Source organism: Bombus pyrosoma, linkage group LG10, assembly GCF_014825855.1.
Source record: "Bombus pyrosoma isolate SC7728 linkage group LG10, ASM1482585v1, whole genome shotgun sequence".
NCBI lineage: Eukaryota > Metazoa > Arthropoda > Insecta > Hymenoptera > Apidae > Bombus > Bombus pyrosoma.
Window position 1 is genome coordinate 8,293,365 of NC_057779.1, and position 17,440 is coordinate 8,310,804.

Genomic DNA, 17,440 nt, shown 5'->3' on the forward strand with positions numbered 1-17,440 from the left:
TTATCGCAAACGTGTGTGTACAAAATGAAGTTTATTTGAAATATAATTTTTTAGAAATATACAAATATTCTTTCGCTTTAATTCCGATTTCGTGATACCTCTCGCTGGAAGGCTTCAAGACGTCAACCAAGTTCTTGGATTGTGAATAGTCAGCGTGTCGATTTCTTCGGTAGTGAAACCCTTCAGCGTCATTTTTGGCACGACGTTGTTCAAAATATGAGAAAATCCGTGTCCACCAAATTTCATCTTCGTTTAAAAATGAAAGCGCGATATATTTCATTAGAACAGTCAAGATGGGTTTTTTCGTATTTCTTTTGTTCTAATAAACAGACCGCGGATGTTTGTGCGGTGCGTCTATCTACAGAACGCACACAATTCATAAATAAATACAAGATATTTAGCGATCGATCGGATAAGATTTAAGTTGGAATTCGAGATTCTTTTACGTGAATATACAGTGATGATTCTTGAAGCCGAAATAAGACGAAAATCAAGAGTAAAAAGATTGCGTTTTCGGCTTTGTTTTTCAATTATTGACGATTAAAAATCGGCCAAAATATCCCTGCACGCGAGCAAACCTCCTTACACGAACGCAAGGGGGTCAGCCTAAGCGGTGGGGCGTACAGCATATAAAATACACGGTATATAAAATATGCAAAGCGTACCGATTATCATATTTAGTTTCAATTTCATTTATAAGAACATGAAATTGTACAAACGTCCGCAGTCTCATGATCCATTCAGTACAGTGTCCAAGTACGTACCAATCTGTGTTTCGTGTGAATGTCGTGGCTCAAGAGTACACGATCCAGCTTCTGGTCATCTCGAAAATATTTCACACGATCGATCCGTTGCGCGTCAGAAATCATATCCACCGATGGACATAGCTGATAAAAGGAACATTCGCATCCGAAAAGATCGAACTGGCAATAACATTTCGCGTCATCGGCGAACTCCAGAAGATCCTCCGGGCTCGGTATAGTTCCTGTCGATTTACGAATCGTGTTAACCAGGTAACGGGAATAAAACAATTGGTAATCGTGCTACATTATGCATGAAACGAAGATTTACATCGATAAAACAGTTCGTGACTTCTCGTTGTCGGTATTTAGAATTTCGCTAATTCTACGGGACTCGGCCCACCTTGGCCTAGCGCAACGACCTATCGTCGAACAACGCGTATCGTCTAATAGCATATGATTACACGTACGATCGAGATGAGAGAGAATCGCCTTTCTCGCATCGCCGCCAGCTTCTTGGTAAATTCTCATTATCTCCGAGGGTGCCGCAGCATTTCTTCCAGGATGAAAGCTGACAGGGCACTTCAATTGTTGCTGGACCTCGCCGGTTGCTTGGATAGCCCGTTTCTCGAAAGCTACGTAAGAAATCGAAATACGATTCGTACGATTAATCGGAAGTATTCGACTTCGTTCATACAAAAGCTCGTACAAAAAGATTTGGGGTACGGTGTTCGAAACGCGGAGATCATTTAGGACCAGTAACAAAAGGTATTTTCGCAAGCTACAAAGATTATAAAAGAGATCGTGTAAAATTAATCGTATAAAATTGAACTACGAATTTATGGATTTCCTTACGTACGCGTAATTGGCCAAGTGCTTCCAACTTCTCCTATGAATCCTGTTTTTACATCAGGGTACTCCTCGCAACCGATAGTCATCTCTTTCAGCATTACATCGTACATGTCTTCTTTCAGCAGATCCTCCTTAGTTTGAGTTGCGCTAACGTAATAACCTTTTAGCAAAATTAGATAGGAAACAAATTCGACATGGTAATAAAACGAATACGAGATCCGCTCGAAGAGTATCCAGTCGCATGATCCTTTCAAAGAGTCACGATGCTCTACGTAAATTTAAAAAGTTGCTCCACTTACGTACATGAACGTCCAATAATAAAACGTAAAATATAAATAGCAGGGACACGAGTTACGTGACAGCCTCCCGATTAATGATCGATCATCGGAATTACATAAAATGCACTTGTTAGCACGCGAAGGCTGACATAAAAATTTCAGCTAGACCGAAACGAAGTTTGGATTTTGACGTTGAATCAGCGCATGGTAGTCGTTCGAATCCAAATCCAACGGAGCAGCTGACACGCAGCCAACTAAATCATCGCCACCCTCGAGCAACACCTGTTGATTCGTACCGGTAACGCGTTAACCAGTTAGCTGTTGCGATCTCTTCGAAGAGCGCGTATTTAAAACGTGTCGCAACAAGTAAGCGGTGACGAGTATACTCGTCGAACACAGCTAACTGGTTAACGAGTGAAAGATAGCTCGGCGTACGATCGATGTTCCGAGTCGCTGTATATCCTGCTATCTTGGCAAAGTGGCTATTCGCGTACGTATAGCGAAATTTGTCTCGAATGATCGTTTCAAGTTACATCAAGATGCGCTCTCGCACGTTCGTATTCGACCGAATATTTCACAGACGAATCTGGTATTCGTCGATAAATTGCGAAAGTATGTTACCAGTTCCGGCGATGACGTTAATTCCAGTCACTTGGCTCACTTTCCTCATGAATGGAATGTTGCGTTGCAAGCCGTAATTACTATTCTCAACGATAGTACCGCCGCCAAATTCTTTGTACAATTTTACATCCTCCAGAATAGCGTCCTCTGTGCATTGATCGTTATATATTAAATTATACGGGTTACTGTAACTGTAAAAAGAAAAGCAAATCGTTGTAATCGTTGCCTATGTTCGTTTAAATCAATGATCTGTTACTGTACTGCGTATACATTTTCATAGAAGAGAACGAATGAAACTTAGATAGAAATTCCCGTTGAATTAAATAAAAATTTGAATTTCGAGCTTCGTTTATTGCACTTACGGATATTGTTTCAGCATTCCGACGTTTCGAAGCTCGATTTTGCCATCGAGAAACCGTTTCAAATGACCTGGCGGCTGTACGTAAAACGTGGCAAAGTTCAACGATAGATGTTCGTGCGTAAGGGTCCTTCCAAGCTGGTTCGCACTTTTCTTTCCAAGAACTTGAAGAGAAATCGTAATTGAATAACGCGCACGATAACAAATGTAAATGAGTACGTGAATAAGAACGTAAGAATTACGAGATACCACTCGTTCACTTGTAGATAATCATCTTCTACGATTTTACAATTTCGCGTCAACTGACATAATTAAATAGCTTCCAATCTATACGTATAATTCATTTCTTAAATTTTAGTCCTTTTACTATCAAACTTATCGTATTATTATCAGCATCGCACAAGGGAATTTATTATTGGTGACAAGTTGCAATTCGCAGCGTATTAAGTTTGGCCAATAACGTTAATTGAAAAGAGTTCCGAAAATAAACGCAAGTACGTTGTATACTTTACCAGTTTCTACAGAATTGGATGCATGCGCCATGCTTTACACGATTATGTACCAGTTTTCCTCCGTGTTCAGATTTTCAAAAATCACAAAGAGACCACCGAACAATTTCTGCAGACACAAAGTAAACGAAAAGACAATTAATTCGTGTTCGTACGGTATAACGCAACAAAAGTATTGCGCGCCTAAATAATATTATTTTTCCGTTTGCAATTAAGTTCTTGAGATGTTTGCGAACAGAAACGCTGGAAAACGTCCAATTCCTTGCTCTACTTGTCACGCACTAAGGTTTCTTATTTACATACGTTGTAACGCTAGTAAGTTACGTAATAAAAATATGATCTTCGACATTCTTACTTCGAGGCGAGTCTTTGTTTATCGAACAATCGGATAGATTAAATAAATTTATTTCGATTAAATTAGATCGCTAGGAGAAGGATTATCGTTTAAAAGTGACTCGCTATAGCAATTAGAAACGTTTGAAAGAAACACGAAGAAAAGGTTGAAAGGTGATAAAACGATAGCCTTTTTACTGTAACGAGGTCAGACGCGAGCATTTTTTATCCGAGACAAAAATAACAAATGAGGAAATATTTGACAGATTGGCGGTCATAATGGCATAAGTCAGGTTTTCGTGAATTTAAACTTACTCCAACTTTCGGGATTATTTTTTAAATAAAAATAAATAAAAGATACAATAAATTGTTTACGGTGATAAACGCGAAACATTGCTTGAGGAAAATTCGCAACCTACTACTGACTTACGTCACTGTATTAGGATGATTTTATAATTATGGAACTTAATTAACGTATTTCGTTCGTTTTTTCGTTCATTTCGTTGAATGAAATTAAAAGCTTAAAAATATTTATTTCCAAGTACGTTCAACGTCTTATTATCTAAATAAAAAGGATTAATTACAAGGTTTCTTATTGTTATCATTCATTTTATCCAAACATTTACATTAATAATATTCGTTACATACTTTGGATTACTTTAATAAATTATATCTGAAAATATAATAAACAATTTGACTAATTATTTAGGTAGAGCTACCGTTTTCGAAATTCCTACTGCCACTTCAGTTTCAATTATTTTAATTACTTATATTTTTACATATACATTATCTCTATAAGACAGAATTGTTATTTTTATACAATAATGTATTTCCGCACTCGCATCACATAGAGAATGTTTGTTAATATCATTATAAAAGAAAAGATTCAATCGATATCCCTCGTAAGATTCGTATCTTTGTCTAACTTATAATAACAGATAAATACATTTTAAAAGTTTCTGAGCGGACAGACTCTGCTCTTTACATACGAGCAACGATATTTCAGAGAATTTTACTAATAATAATTGATAAAAAATTTCCTGTTAAATGATTCAACTGATATCACATAATTATACATAACAGTGTTCGCTCGTTCAATATTAAAATTCATATTTGTTTGTCAAATTGTTTCTCGTATCATTTCCACAGATAAAAAGTGAAGAAAAGGAACAAGGCCAGAAATAAATTTACACATATTTAGAACTTCGTTCCTTCTCCGAACAGAAGCCTTGGTTTTCAAGAATCATATTGCAAAGCTATTATTACGAGTACTTGATAATCAATTCTTCGACAAAACGCAGTAATATCAAGCGAAGTAAAACTACGGAAATTTTTCGAAACGCAGAATCGTATGATTAGACCGCGGATATTTATGCAAATTCATATTTTCGTCATTCACGAATCCTTTATGCCATATCGTTCTATCGTCTCGTAAAAGCTTCAGCGTTTTCAGTTAGTTTAATATTATCGCGTTTGGTCGAAAGCTTATCGCCACGTTTAATACGAAGAAATTCTCAAAGTATAGCGTTCGCATACAAAAATGCAATTTTCCTTCCTTTCCCTGTTGAGAAACATAAAAATAGATGATATTTGTCTAACAATTTCTTATGAGTCGTTACAAATGAATTATTTGTTACTTTTATTCTAAGTATCCCTTTATTGTTATTAGCCCCCATTTTACGATATCGGAGATTAGAAAGAAAGTAACGCTTTATACAAAGTGCAGGCCTTTATTTTGCACATACATCTTTCGTAACGAGTAACACGACAAAGTTCCTCGAAATTACTGCAACGTTCGACTCTGTCGAACTGCCATTACAAGACTTGGACAGGCAAAGCAAAAACACACGGCGAAGAAATGAAACGTTTCGTAACGACCCGTTTATACAATTTCATAGAACGTTAATCCGTTTGTACGACGTTGTTACTTTTCTCTTTTTCTATTTCTCCCTCTTATCTGTACCTTACAACTAAAAAGCGTATCGATGAGTTGTAGGCAACAGTCGAGGATAAGTCAAAGGGAAGATGCTTCGATTGTTCGCTCGGACAGTCGTGTTACTTTCGTTTCATCGGGTATGGGAGAGGGAAAAAATCGTTTAAGAACGATAAACGAATAAATAAATAAAATTAAACGAAGAAGAAGAAGAAGAAGAAAGAAGAAGAGGATTATCGTAATGAAAATCAAAATCATCAAGCGTATCTGAATTCGAAGCCGATAAAATTGTCGAATGATTTTCCTTAATCAAAGAGCTTGTCAGCTTCGTCGTAGAAATTCTCTTTGGTTGAATTACGCGCGCAATAATTTTGTATTATACTTACAAATCTCAACGTAATTTTTTTACATCTTCCTCTTTACACAGAAGAGAAAAAGAAATACATACATTACAAACTAACAAGAAAAAAAGAAAAAGAAGAAATAGCCCGAGTTTCGTGTCTTTTCTCACAGTGCTTCTGAACGCTATAAAATTCATCGTTTCTCAACTTTGTACAGGAATTATAAATCTAAGAATAAAACAGAAAAATGAGAAATATACAGTCGTCTTCAATCCACCGGGAATATTAATAAATCATTCGAAACTACATTTACAAGGGAAATTCAACAAACGAATAAACGATAATTTGTAAAAGAAAAAAAAAAACAAAAGAAAAAAAATATGGGACGTGCTTAAATTGAAAAATTAATGGGACGAGATGCCGTATCACATATATCTATGCTTATATATTATATATATACAGATTTCAGTCGGCAATTCGTCTATTCTTTTTTGTTATCTCTCTTTCCTTCGAATGTATACAATATAAAATGCTACGACCTTCTCGTGCAATTTTTCATGCAGCACATATCAGAAATCATTGTCGCCATTAGAATGCATACCTTTACGTAGAATCTGGTAACACAATAACGCATCGTTAACGCGCCTAATATACGGCACATATATTTTCTTATGAACATGAACACCAGATACCGTCGTGCAGCGTATCATATCGTGATAAAGGGATTCTTGTCGCATACAATTAAATAATATTCCGACAGTTGAACACCACCGAAAAATCTATGACATGTGTTTACGTATTAGATCACCCAACTTATTCCGAACAAAGTGATCGTTAGAAACACGTGTTACGTCCAACGCTCATCGAAGTATAAGAATCAATATAACATTTAATCGAGATAATATGAAGTTTGTGTGACACAAGGAAGAAACAAGTTGGATATGTTTAAGGCACACCAGAATTAAAAGTGATCGTTAACTACTGTACAGCAAAAAGTTCGTGATCGTATAACGTATACTTCATTCAGAACAATAACTGGGTCTGTCACTGGTAAATATATGACATAGACTTTCAGGATATTTCGATGAACACTCGCGAGTAGGGAAAAAAGACTTCCGACTCGCTTATGGTCCTCAGAATCGTTTAGACCTACGCTCTTAGACTAAGAGATAGTACACGCGTGCCATCTCTAATTTCTCGTATTAAGATTATTGTAGCGCAAAAACTTTGAACGTTGTGGGATGACTATCTTCAACGAATACGTAAACATAACTTAGATCGGCGATATGTATAATGGTAGAAATATAAAATGGAGACCTGACAAAATGTTAGCGTGCTTAAAGTATATATATTTACATTCTCTTCGGTATCTCGCGAAATTTCAGGCAATTAAGGCGTTCTTTGTAAAATCGATATTTTCACGATGGGCCGTGGTAAAAGTAAGTTGAGTAACAATGAAATAAATACGACTCTCGCTTTAAAAAGGCGGAGACTAACTATTACAGATATAACGATGGAAATCAATCAAAGTCATTTATAATTTATTAGAAGATGTAAAATGCCTATGGTAAAAAGATACCTACGCTAATGGAAGACTAGCAGCACTATCTTAACGCGAGACAAGGACAATACTCCATACTGCATCACAAACCATTCTACCACTGCAAGAGAAATCGTACGCGAAGCTAGGATGTTAGGAGCTAACAGTCAAAACGTTTGTCGTGTGCCACAAACAATTATAGATCGGACAAAAATACAGGCGATTAACAACGAAACGTAAGGAAGGACGACTGGCATCTGCGAAGAAACATGTACACCGACGAAAAGTTATCTTTATCGATGAGAAACGGTTCAATTTGGATGGTCCACTCGCATGTTCGTACTATTATCGAGATATTCGAGAAGAACCATTAAGAAAAATTTTCTGATCTGACATTAGGTTAAAAGGAAATCAATTTTGTAGAAGGAAAAATGAATAGTACGATTTACCTGCAATTAATAAAAAGTCACATTGACAAGTATGCAGAATAAATTGCTAATCCAGAATATATGTTCCAGCAAGATAATGCTGCTGTGCTTACGGCAAAAGTTATTCAAGAATATTTTTCAAAGGAGGAAATTTCCGTTCTTCGATGGCCAGCGTGCTCCTCAAACCTCGATATCATTGAGAACTATTGCAGATTGCTATCACGAGCTACCTACACAGAAGGCAGACAATTCGAAGATTTGCATGATTCAAAATCCTGCAATAAAAGAGAGTTGGAAAGTATTTCCCAATGCACAATTAAAGTCTTGTATAAATCCTTATCAATCAGGATGACTGAAGTAATTGAGAACCATGGAGGCTCTGCACATCATTAAAAGCATCTATAACTACGTTATTTATATACTTATGTATTTATAACTTATATAATATGAAATATAAGTTTATATTTTTCATGTGTGCTATCACTTTGTCTGTGTCCATTTTCGTATCTATACCAAGAGAACTCATTGATGTAATGTCAATCTAAGTAATGTTTAGATTAGATAGATAGTGGAAGGTAATCTCCATGTAACATTCAAAGTTTTCACAGTACCATAATTATAATATGAGAAATTAAAGATAGCACGCGTGTTCTGTCCTTTTGTCTAGAATTATTATTACCCATTGCGCAACAGTGCATTACATCGCGCGTAAAACAATCTATCCATGATGAAACCAATTCCAAGATCAATCCAACGGTGATTACTTCACGACGAGAATTGCACGATCGTCCAATGACCACTAACATGGCCAAAAATATGCTTTCTGTTGTTTGTTTGTTTTCATGACCAATAAATCAGCAACGGTAATTATATGAATAATAGTACTCGTAGCACTAATGGTGATAATATAGTAATAATAATTTACATTTACACTTTTCCATACTTATTTACTCAGTTAATTAATTATATTTCCTATCTACTTACGACATGCTTACGTTTACACTCGCTCATACTTCAACGCAATACAGTCTATACTCAATCCTTAATGAAAATCATTAAACACTCGAACATATATATATAAAAGTAAGACAAGCAATCGTAAAAAATATACAATGAAACGCGTAATGTACAAGATCGATGAAATAGATATTGCTGAACCTCTCACTCACTCATCCACTCACTCACTCACTCTCTCTCTCTCTCTCTTTTCCCTTCCCTCCCTCCCACCCCTTTCTCTCTCACTCCCTCCCCCTCCCCCCTCTCTCTCACTCTCTCTCTTGCTTTCCTCTTTCCTCTCTTTCTCTCTCATTCACTCACTCACTCACTCATAAGTGCGCGTACGCACACACTTTCTCTCAAAAAATATCGATCATCCAAAAGTACCTTCTTTCCTTTCCGACAAATGTAATAAAAAATAAACGACCCAGAGAATAGCTTTTAGCTTACTTTTTAGCTTCTCAAAAAGACGTAGTACTACTAAAAGTCTACGGAAACGATATAAATATTAAAGATAATAATAGCACTGCTCAGACGAAATTGACGAGTGCACGCGAAAGTATGGATCCACAATGAGCTAAATTAGTTGAAAAATTGATCGTATCGATCAATACAAAAGTAAATGGTGACGCGCAATAATGCTTCATTTTATAGCAATCTTGCACACAATAGGATATCTTCATAAACTATCGTCGCTATCATCGGCATGAGCTTCAACTGAGACATTTGCGGCGAGCCTCGCGGCACTTGCTTCTCTACTAGTATCAATCTCTTGCTCCATCGAATTACTCTGCATCTGCTGTTCGTCTATACGTATATGTGCACATAAATGATACCATAACACGTTAACAATATTAACAAGTTTTACATAGTAAAGTTTCGTTTATGCAAAATTTATACGTTGAATATTATGCTAATTACCTGATTGAGTCGCTGGAGATTCTTCGTCTCCTTGACCTGGACCTAATATAGCTTCTTTCATTTGACTATTAACACCCTTTGGATCTAAGTCCGTCGCCCAACTAAAGTACATTAGTGCAAGATCGGTATTACCCAACTTTTTATGTACCTAACGAAGAAAAAAAAAACAACTTAAGTAAAAGAATAAAGAATGTAATGACAAAAAAAAAAACATAGCAATGCTTACTTTCCCTATTGAATAATAGACTAGAGATTCTTTGGGTACAATATTTTTTAATTCCTCAAATTCCCTAAGTGCTTCCGCATGCCGACCAATCGAGAAGTTGATACTTGCACGATGAAATTTGCATAACATATTATCAGGGTCATTTGCGATTGCAGTATTCAGAGTCTTTAAAGCTTCATCAGTTTTCTTCAGTGCATGTTGCACAACACCAATGTGACACATTATTGCCGAATTCTGTGGACTAATTTGTAAAGCGCGTTGAAAATGCAATTCTGCTAGACTATATTGTTCCTGTTTAGAGAATATTGTCCCTAATCCAAACCTATAAAATAAGAAAAACAACATATGTAAAATAATACAATCATCTCGTTATAAAATATCTTGTAATTTCCTAAACAATCTCTTCAATTAAACTTACCATGCATTATAATGCCTAGGATCAAGTCTGATAGCGTTACGAAATGCAGTAATTGCCTTATCCAATTCTTCTGTAAGAACATACTCATGACCAAGCAGTGTGTAGGCATATGGAAAATTGGGATCTACCTATACATTTGAAAAATAAAACTTGTATTTCAAGTATAACTGACAAATTTATCACTATATAAAAAAATGTAAAACGAAAATTAAAATCTCCGTCAATATTAAAGTGTACAAATAAACGACGTACTTGAATAGCTCTTTGAAAGAATTTAATTGCCGTCTCATGCTCAGTTTGTGCAGAAAACAGATTTCCTGTCGCACACCAAGCTGCTGGAGAATTACGATCTTCGGAAACAAGTTCTTGTGCTAAAGTAGACAGTTGCACTTCAGCATGCAAATGCCACAAAACTGTACTATAAATTTCCATAAGTTCAGTCCTTTGAGGTTCCAACTGCCTCACTTCAGCAAAATAACTACCAAAAAATAGTGAGTTAGAATTTCTTATCAATTATTTCAACTTTTTAATTTTACAGTTTAGTAGACACCAACCTAGCAGCTTTCTTATAATCTACCATTTCAAAATGTGCACGAGCTAACATAGATAATACCCATCCTGTATTATAATGTCGTGCTGGAAGAACACTTAATATTTCAACAGCTTGGGTACAATTAAATTGACTTAAATGTTGATATGCCTCTCCTAATTCTTGTAGCAATGACATTAGACCCTCTAAAGAAAAAAAAGAAATATATATATATATATATATACACGCATATATACATAATACATAAACTGTTGAGAAAAAATAATTTCTTCCAAAACGAAATTATAATATTGATAACATACCAGCACATTGTTTCTGGAGTGTTACTGCACAGACATTAGTACTACCTTGATTGTTTAATGCATTTACACTAGCTACAGCTTTTTCTGATGTAATCGTTTCAGTTTTTTCTTTTTCATTTCGATTTCTCTCATTTAATTCATTAAAGTTAGCTTTATTTAAGTTAGTTTTTGAAAGTCTAGCTTTTGTTTTGCGAGACGGAGACTTTGGAGTAGCAAATTTATTTCTATTTGGAGATTTATTATTTTCCTAATAAAGAAAAAAATTATTTTAAGTATAGTTATAATACTATAACACTGAATGTACCTACAATATCATACAATATCACACAATTAGGAACGAAAAATTATATAGAAAACAAATAAATCTACCTTAACTGAATAGCTGTGACTGAAGAGCCTTGAGGAACGTCTAACATTGGTACCTTGCAGTGTTGGTGGAGCTGGTGTTGGAGTAGTAGGTGTAGCTGTTACAATATTAGCGTTATTACTCGTATTTCCAGATTGAGAAAATACTGGTTTCCCTTGCTGTAAAGGAGTTTCCTTTCTTGACATTAATTGCTGCAAATTAAAATATTTTCTATATAATTTAGTATATTGTGGCATATATATGTATTTATAAATCAAACGGTTGCAACTTAAATCTTACCCCTACATGAGCCCGTAAACTGCTAACACGTTTTGCTAGACTTTTCTGATCATTAGCTTCTGTAAGAGTAGTATGTGAAGGTAAAACTGTTGGTTCAGGTGTATTGCTTTCCAATGGTAGAATACCAAAACTTGGAGTAAGGGGACTCATTGTATTATTGAACATACTACGATACCGTGGAAGTTTAGCTCTTGGTGATATTGAGGGACAATTATTATAATGTGTAGGTAAACTTTGTGGACTTTCATCTACAGGAGAATATAATCGTATACCAGGTCCAACGCCATTAATTATAGTTGATGCCATTGTGATTTGTGCAGGGGTACTATAAAATACAAATAACATAATATAAAGTTATTTAGATACTTTAAAAATTGCATACTTACACAGTAGTGCCATTTGTAGGTGTACCATTTGAATTATTTGTAGGTACAATGAGATCAGATTCAGTTGCATAAATGGGAGTAGGTGTACTACCATGGCACATTGCAAAATTATCTAATTTATCTAACTGAAAAATTTTTGTAGGATCTACTACTTCACCAACATTACATAATTCCTCAAATGAATGCCAAAGAAATGGATTTAGCTTCAAAGCCAATTTATGCGCATCATTTCCCTTTGCTGTACGCATCATCTTATAATAAATCTTTGCTATAATCTGAAGCGAGAAGCATGCATGTTCTCCAAATTGAGTTGCTATTTCTTCGAGATTTTTTAGCTGTTTATAATATCCCCCAATTATCACAGCTTCTGCTTCTGCATATCTGGTAATTAAAATATCAAATTATATAGAGACATTAAAATAACAAAATAGAACAATTTGATACTTACTTCTCTAAATCATAACAACATTTGGCTAAAAGAAATCTGCATTGTGCAGAATTTGGAGCTTTCTTGGAAAGCAGTGCATAAGCTTGTCTAACTCGCCCTGATCTATAATAACATGTTGCCAAAAGAAATAAAGTTTCCTCTGAGTCAACTAAAATGACAATATAATATCGTAATTAAAAGATGCCAAGAGATAAATTGAATGTTATAAAAATTATAATTAAAAAACCTTGCCTTCTGCACACAACCTTTCTGCTAAAAATATTGCATCTGGATAAGCATAATGATTTAAACAATGCCATATGGCCGCCTGTAATCATACATGTTAGAATATATTGACATAACACACAAATACACACAATGACAAAAACATTTAATCATATTTTTACAAATACAAAAGTACATACATCATATTTGTTGTTAATTTCTAATACACAAAGTAACATGCTAACACTCATAAAAATTTATTGGTTTATGTACAAAATACAAAAGATTCATAAACGTCATAAAGGTTTGTACTTATTTATAGTCATATCCCCTCCCGTTTACGTCCATTTCGCAAAATCAAACAACCCTAAAGAAGTTCACCCTCACATAAGAATATATTCAATATCAAATAAACTAGAATCTTGATAACCTGATTAATGGTAGAATATCGCGAAAGTAACGAAGCATCATAAAATATCGCACAGAATTGAAAATCAATTTTCTGTTGAATAACAAACATGCATGTAAACGGTTTTCAATTTCTCATGTCAGTATCAATAAGTGTGGATGATGCGTCCAGATAGAAAATCGCACGTCACTACCAGTTATTTCTCAAATTTAATCAACTTTACCTGCACTGGCTCCTGTACAATCATCGTTCACACGGCAGACTTGGTCATATAAGAATAATCTCGAACGTTTCAAGAAAATTTAATGAAGAAAATCCAAAGTCGAATGACTGGTGTGTATAAAAATTTCTTAGGAGTCCATCTTTGCTCCGATTCTTTTGAAGTGAACAACTAACTTCACAACAAAGGTTTACCAACATTAGAAGAATGTCAATTCCATAAGGAATTAACAGTGTATTTATAGAAGAACTAAAGCTATCTTCAAGAGTTAAATACTTTCGACAGAAATTACTTTTTCTACAAATATAAATGTTAAGTTAATAACATACCGTTTATTTAATGTTTCATTTAAAATTTAAAGACGTAGGGAAAAACTAAATTTCTATCGCGATGTTCCGATATGTATTTATATATATCAAATTCTTACGATAAAAATAATTATAAAATTGTTATTAATCATATCAATGATTATATCAGCATAGAATATTGCTTAACTTTGTTATAAATATATTTATTACATCTTATGTACTTTATTCTAGTGTTTTGTTATTAACGTTATAACAACACGAGTTTTGAAAATTTAAATAATTTGTTACATTTTGTTGGTAACATAAAAGCTACCCATAGAGTATAGAGATATAAGGATAGAGTGCGTGAGCGAGCTGAACAAGTGATATAGGAATAAAAAGAGAATGCTCCATAGAGACTCTTTGGATCCTTGTCTAATAAAGCATGCACATTCGTACAATAAATATGAAGTATAACACCAATCTATGAATATTATGTCCATGCACCGATCAACGAACTGCGACAATATCATGCCTGATCAGATAACGACTGAAGGGGCCTTTATGCAACGTTCCCTTTCTATTCTCATACTGCATTCACTTACATGGAAACATGTGACCGCGTACTCTATCTGTATATATATATATATATAAAACTACCTCTACCTACCGACAAAAGCTTCACTGATAGCGAAAAAGTATTCAATAGGTCACTAAGCTTAAAATATCGAAATGTATTATAATTAATAATGAATATAAAAATGTTTGTTTAATTGATATTAATATAAAACTAAATCGATGTATTCAAAACATTACAAATTACACCTGTATGTGTATATCTATAGTATAAGTCATTAGTTCAAAACAATAAGTAGCATTTTGCAATTTTATCCCTAGTAAAATAAATAAAAAAGTAAAATATTGATATAATTAAGGTATCAATAAATTTATCATGTTGGAGTATACCTTAAAAACATTCTTGAAATCCATATACACAACAATCATGTAAGTACTTACTTACATTTTTACATAAAATAATAACATAAAGATAAATGAGGAGACAATATATGTATATCTTTTTTATAGGTAATGAAGCAATTATGTAAAAATATACTTTATAAAGATGTATTGTTTATTGCATACCTGCTTTCACTCGAGCCTTCGTTTAACATCAAAATTCAAGTTAACATATATTTGTATTTGTATTGGTCTTATTATATTGCTTAATTATTTTGGAGCATTCACACATTTATTTGAAATTACATATGATTCAAATTTTGTTTACCCATACGAAGGCGATGTACATGAATTTGTGAATGCATTACGACATAATAGAAAACCTACTGTGGCACCCATAAATGAATATAAATATACATTTTTAATTGACAATGAACAAAAATGCATAGACCCTGCATACAACATGTTTCGTGTTGTCTATATAGTAAAATCTGCAATAGAAAATTTTGAAAGACGATTAGCAATTAGAAATTCCTGGGGTTATGAAAAAAGATTTTTTGATGTACCCTCAAGAACAATCTTTATGTTAGGTGTACATCCATATGATGATGAACTTCAAACAAAAGTGAGAATTGAGGCTGCAAAATATAAAGATATCATACAAGCAGATTTTATAGATTCATATTATAATAACACTATCAAAACTATGATGGCTTTTAAATGGCTAGTAAAATATTGTTCTAACTCAAAATTTTACATGTTTGTCGATGATGATATATATGTTTCTGTAAAAAATGTTTTAAGATTTATAAGAAATCCAACCAACTATCCTGATTATTTAAAAGAGCCAAAAAAAATCGATACCCATAAAAAGAGAGAAATTAAAGATAGTGATAAAATGGAAGAGTTAAGTAATGATACAATTACACAAAAAAATGTTCATACTTTTGATAGAAAGAATTTGTCTGTTTATGAAAAATTAAAAAGAACACTTTTTATGCATAGATTAAAGCAAGATTTTTATAATAAAACATTACATACACTTCCTGCAAATAATTATGATATACAAAATAGTATAAATTTGAAACCTCTCCAGGAAGAACATATGAAAGATGAATTGACAATGAATAGAACAAAAAGACAAATTTTTGATTTTGAACTTCCAGAAGATGTTAGATTATTTGCAGGATTTGTATTTGTATCTTCACCTCATCGTCACAAGTCTTCTAAATGGTATATTTCTCTTAATGAATATCCTTACCATTTATGGCCACCATATGTTACAGCTGGTGCATATATACTGTCTAGAGAAGCTCTTTTAGATATGTATTATACTAGCCTTTATACTAAGTATTTCAAATTTGATGATATTTTTTTAGGCTTAGTTGCGAAAAAGGCAGACATAGAACCTTTTCATTGTGAGGAATTTCATTTTTATAAGAAGGATTATACAAAATTTAATTACAAATATGTAATAAGTTCTCATGGATATGGAAATCCAAATGAGTTATTGAATGTATGGAATGAACAAAAAGCTCTTGGTAATGCCTAAATTTTTAATTGCATCCAAAATATTTCTAATATGAGTATTATTTGAACATGAATATATTTTTTTAAACATTTGAAAATAAAATCAAATATCATGTAGTTCCATATCACTCATACTTCTAAATAAGGAAATCAGTACGTTATATATTTATTTTGCACAATAAATATATTTAACTATTGTATAATGTAGCCTCATTAGTAATTCAAAATATGTATACCTGGAAACAATTTTTTGAAGTCAAGCTATAATAGATAAATTAAAGTGAATACAATAAAGTGTACATACATAATTAAAACTGTGGTTAATTCGATGATATATGTATAGGAATTTCATCTCATATCATGAATTACTGAAAGGTTAACGAATTAATTAATAATAAACTAAAAATTCTTTCATATAATCAATTTATTGTAAACTATATTTAAAAATAGTCTTATAAGAACAGACATAAGTATAATAATCAATTTTTATATATATAATAAGTCATTATAGTAAATATAATTACTTATATAATGCTTTTATACAAATATCACATAATTTATAACTCATATTTGAATAACTAGTTACAATCAATACTAGTTATTATATATGACACAAAAGCAGGGAATTATTAATAAGGGAACATATGCTCGCATACAGCATTATAGCATAGAAATATATGTACAAACGTCTTAGCAGATAAGCCAAAATAACAAAAAATAATGAACTAGGAAATATATAGTAAGATATAATAATTAAGATATAGCTATATTTAGGTAGTAAATTAAAATTTACTTTAGTGGAATAAATTCAGATAGAAACAAAATGTATTAAATGTGCAAACATTCAAAAGAGATTGTAATAGGCATAAGCTTCAGTACAATAAAGGAACACGATACAATACAATACTAATATGTAATATTATTACACAAAAACTATTATCTCATACAAACTTTATTAACAAAAGTAAATTATTTGATATTATCCTTACATAAAAAATGAAAATACA

The 17,440-nt window shown here is 33.1% G+C and overlaps 3 protein-coding genes across 4 annotated transcripts; 1 reads left to right on the forward strand and 2 right to left on the reverse strand.

Annotated features, from left to right (window-relative positions):
* Nucleotides 1-12: 12 nt before the first annotated feature.
* On the reverse strand, nucleotides 13-4,025 carry LOC122572203 (phosphotriesterase-related protein). 2 transcript variants are annotated; one of them, XM_043736924.1, is made up of 8 exons: nucleotides 4,007-4,025; nucleotides 3,362-3,467; nucleotides 2,854-3,013; nucleotides 2,492-2,682; nucleotides 1,600-1,752; nucleotides 1,211-1,375; nucleotides 765-985; nucleotides 13-246 (listed from the first exon to the last, which is right to left on the reverse strand). In XM_043736924.1, the coding sequence occupies exons 2-8, from the start codon at nucleotides 3,390-3,392 to the stop codon at nucleotides 115-117; spliced, it is 1,053 nt and encodes a 350-aa protein (XP_043592859.1). In that variant the 5' UTR covers nucleotides 3,393-3,467; nucleotides 4,007-4,025; the 3' UTR covers nucleotides 13-114. The 2 variants fall into 2 exon arrangements, with proteins under 2 accessions (XP_043592859.1, XP_043592858.1); XM_043736923.1 differs by lacking the exon at nucleotides 4,007-4,025 and adding an exon at nucleotides 3,714-3,853.
* A 5,165-nt stretch (nucleotides 4,026-9,190) lies between these two features.
* LOC122571422 (cell division cycle protein 27 homolog) lies at nucleotides 9,191-13,849 on the reverse strand. Its single transcript, XM_043735125.1, has 13 exons — nucleotides 13,663-13,849; nucleotides 13,058-13,133; nucleotides 12,827-12,974; nucleotides 12,379-12,759; nucleotides 11,993-12,317; nucleotides 11,716-11,904; nucleotides 11,347-11,593; nucleotides 11,049-11,229; nucleotides 10,747-10,972; nucleotides 10,495-10,622; nucleotides 10,077-10,398; nucleotides 9,851-9,998; nucleotides 9,191-9,736 (listed from the first exon to the last, which is right to left on the reverse strand). The coding sequence occupies exons 1-13, from the start codon at nucleotides 13,684-13,686 to the stop codon at nucleotides 9,609-9,611; spliced, it is 2,523 nt and encodes an 840-aa protein (XP_043591060.1). The 5' UTR covers nucleotides 13,687-13,849; the 3' UTR covers nucleotides 9,191-9,608.
* Nucleotides 13,850-14,005: 156 nt separating this feature from the next.
* On the forward strand, nucleotides 14,006-17,339 carry LOC122571423 (beta-1,3-galactosyltransferase brn). The gene is made up of 2 exons (XM_043735128.1): nucleotides 14,006-14,951; nucleotides 15,033-17,339. Exon 2 carries the CDS (start codon nucleotides 15,070-15,072, stop codon nucleotides 16,453-16,455), a length of 1,386 nt encoding a protein of 461 aa, XP_043591063.1. The 5' UTR covers nucleotides 14,006-14,951; nucleotides 15,033-15,069; the 3' UTR covers nucleotides 16,456-17,339.
* The last annotated feature ends 101 nt before the right edge of the window (nucleotides 17,340-17,440 follow it).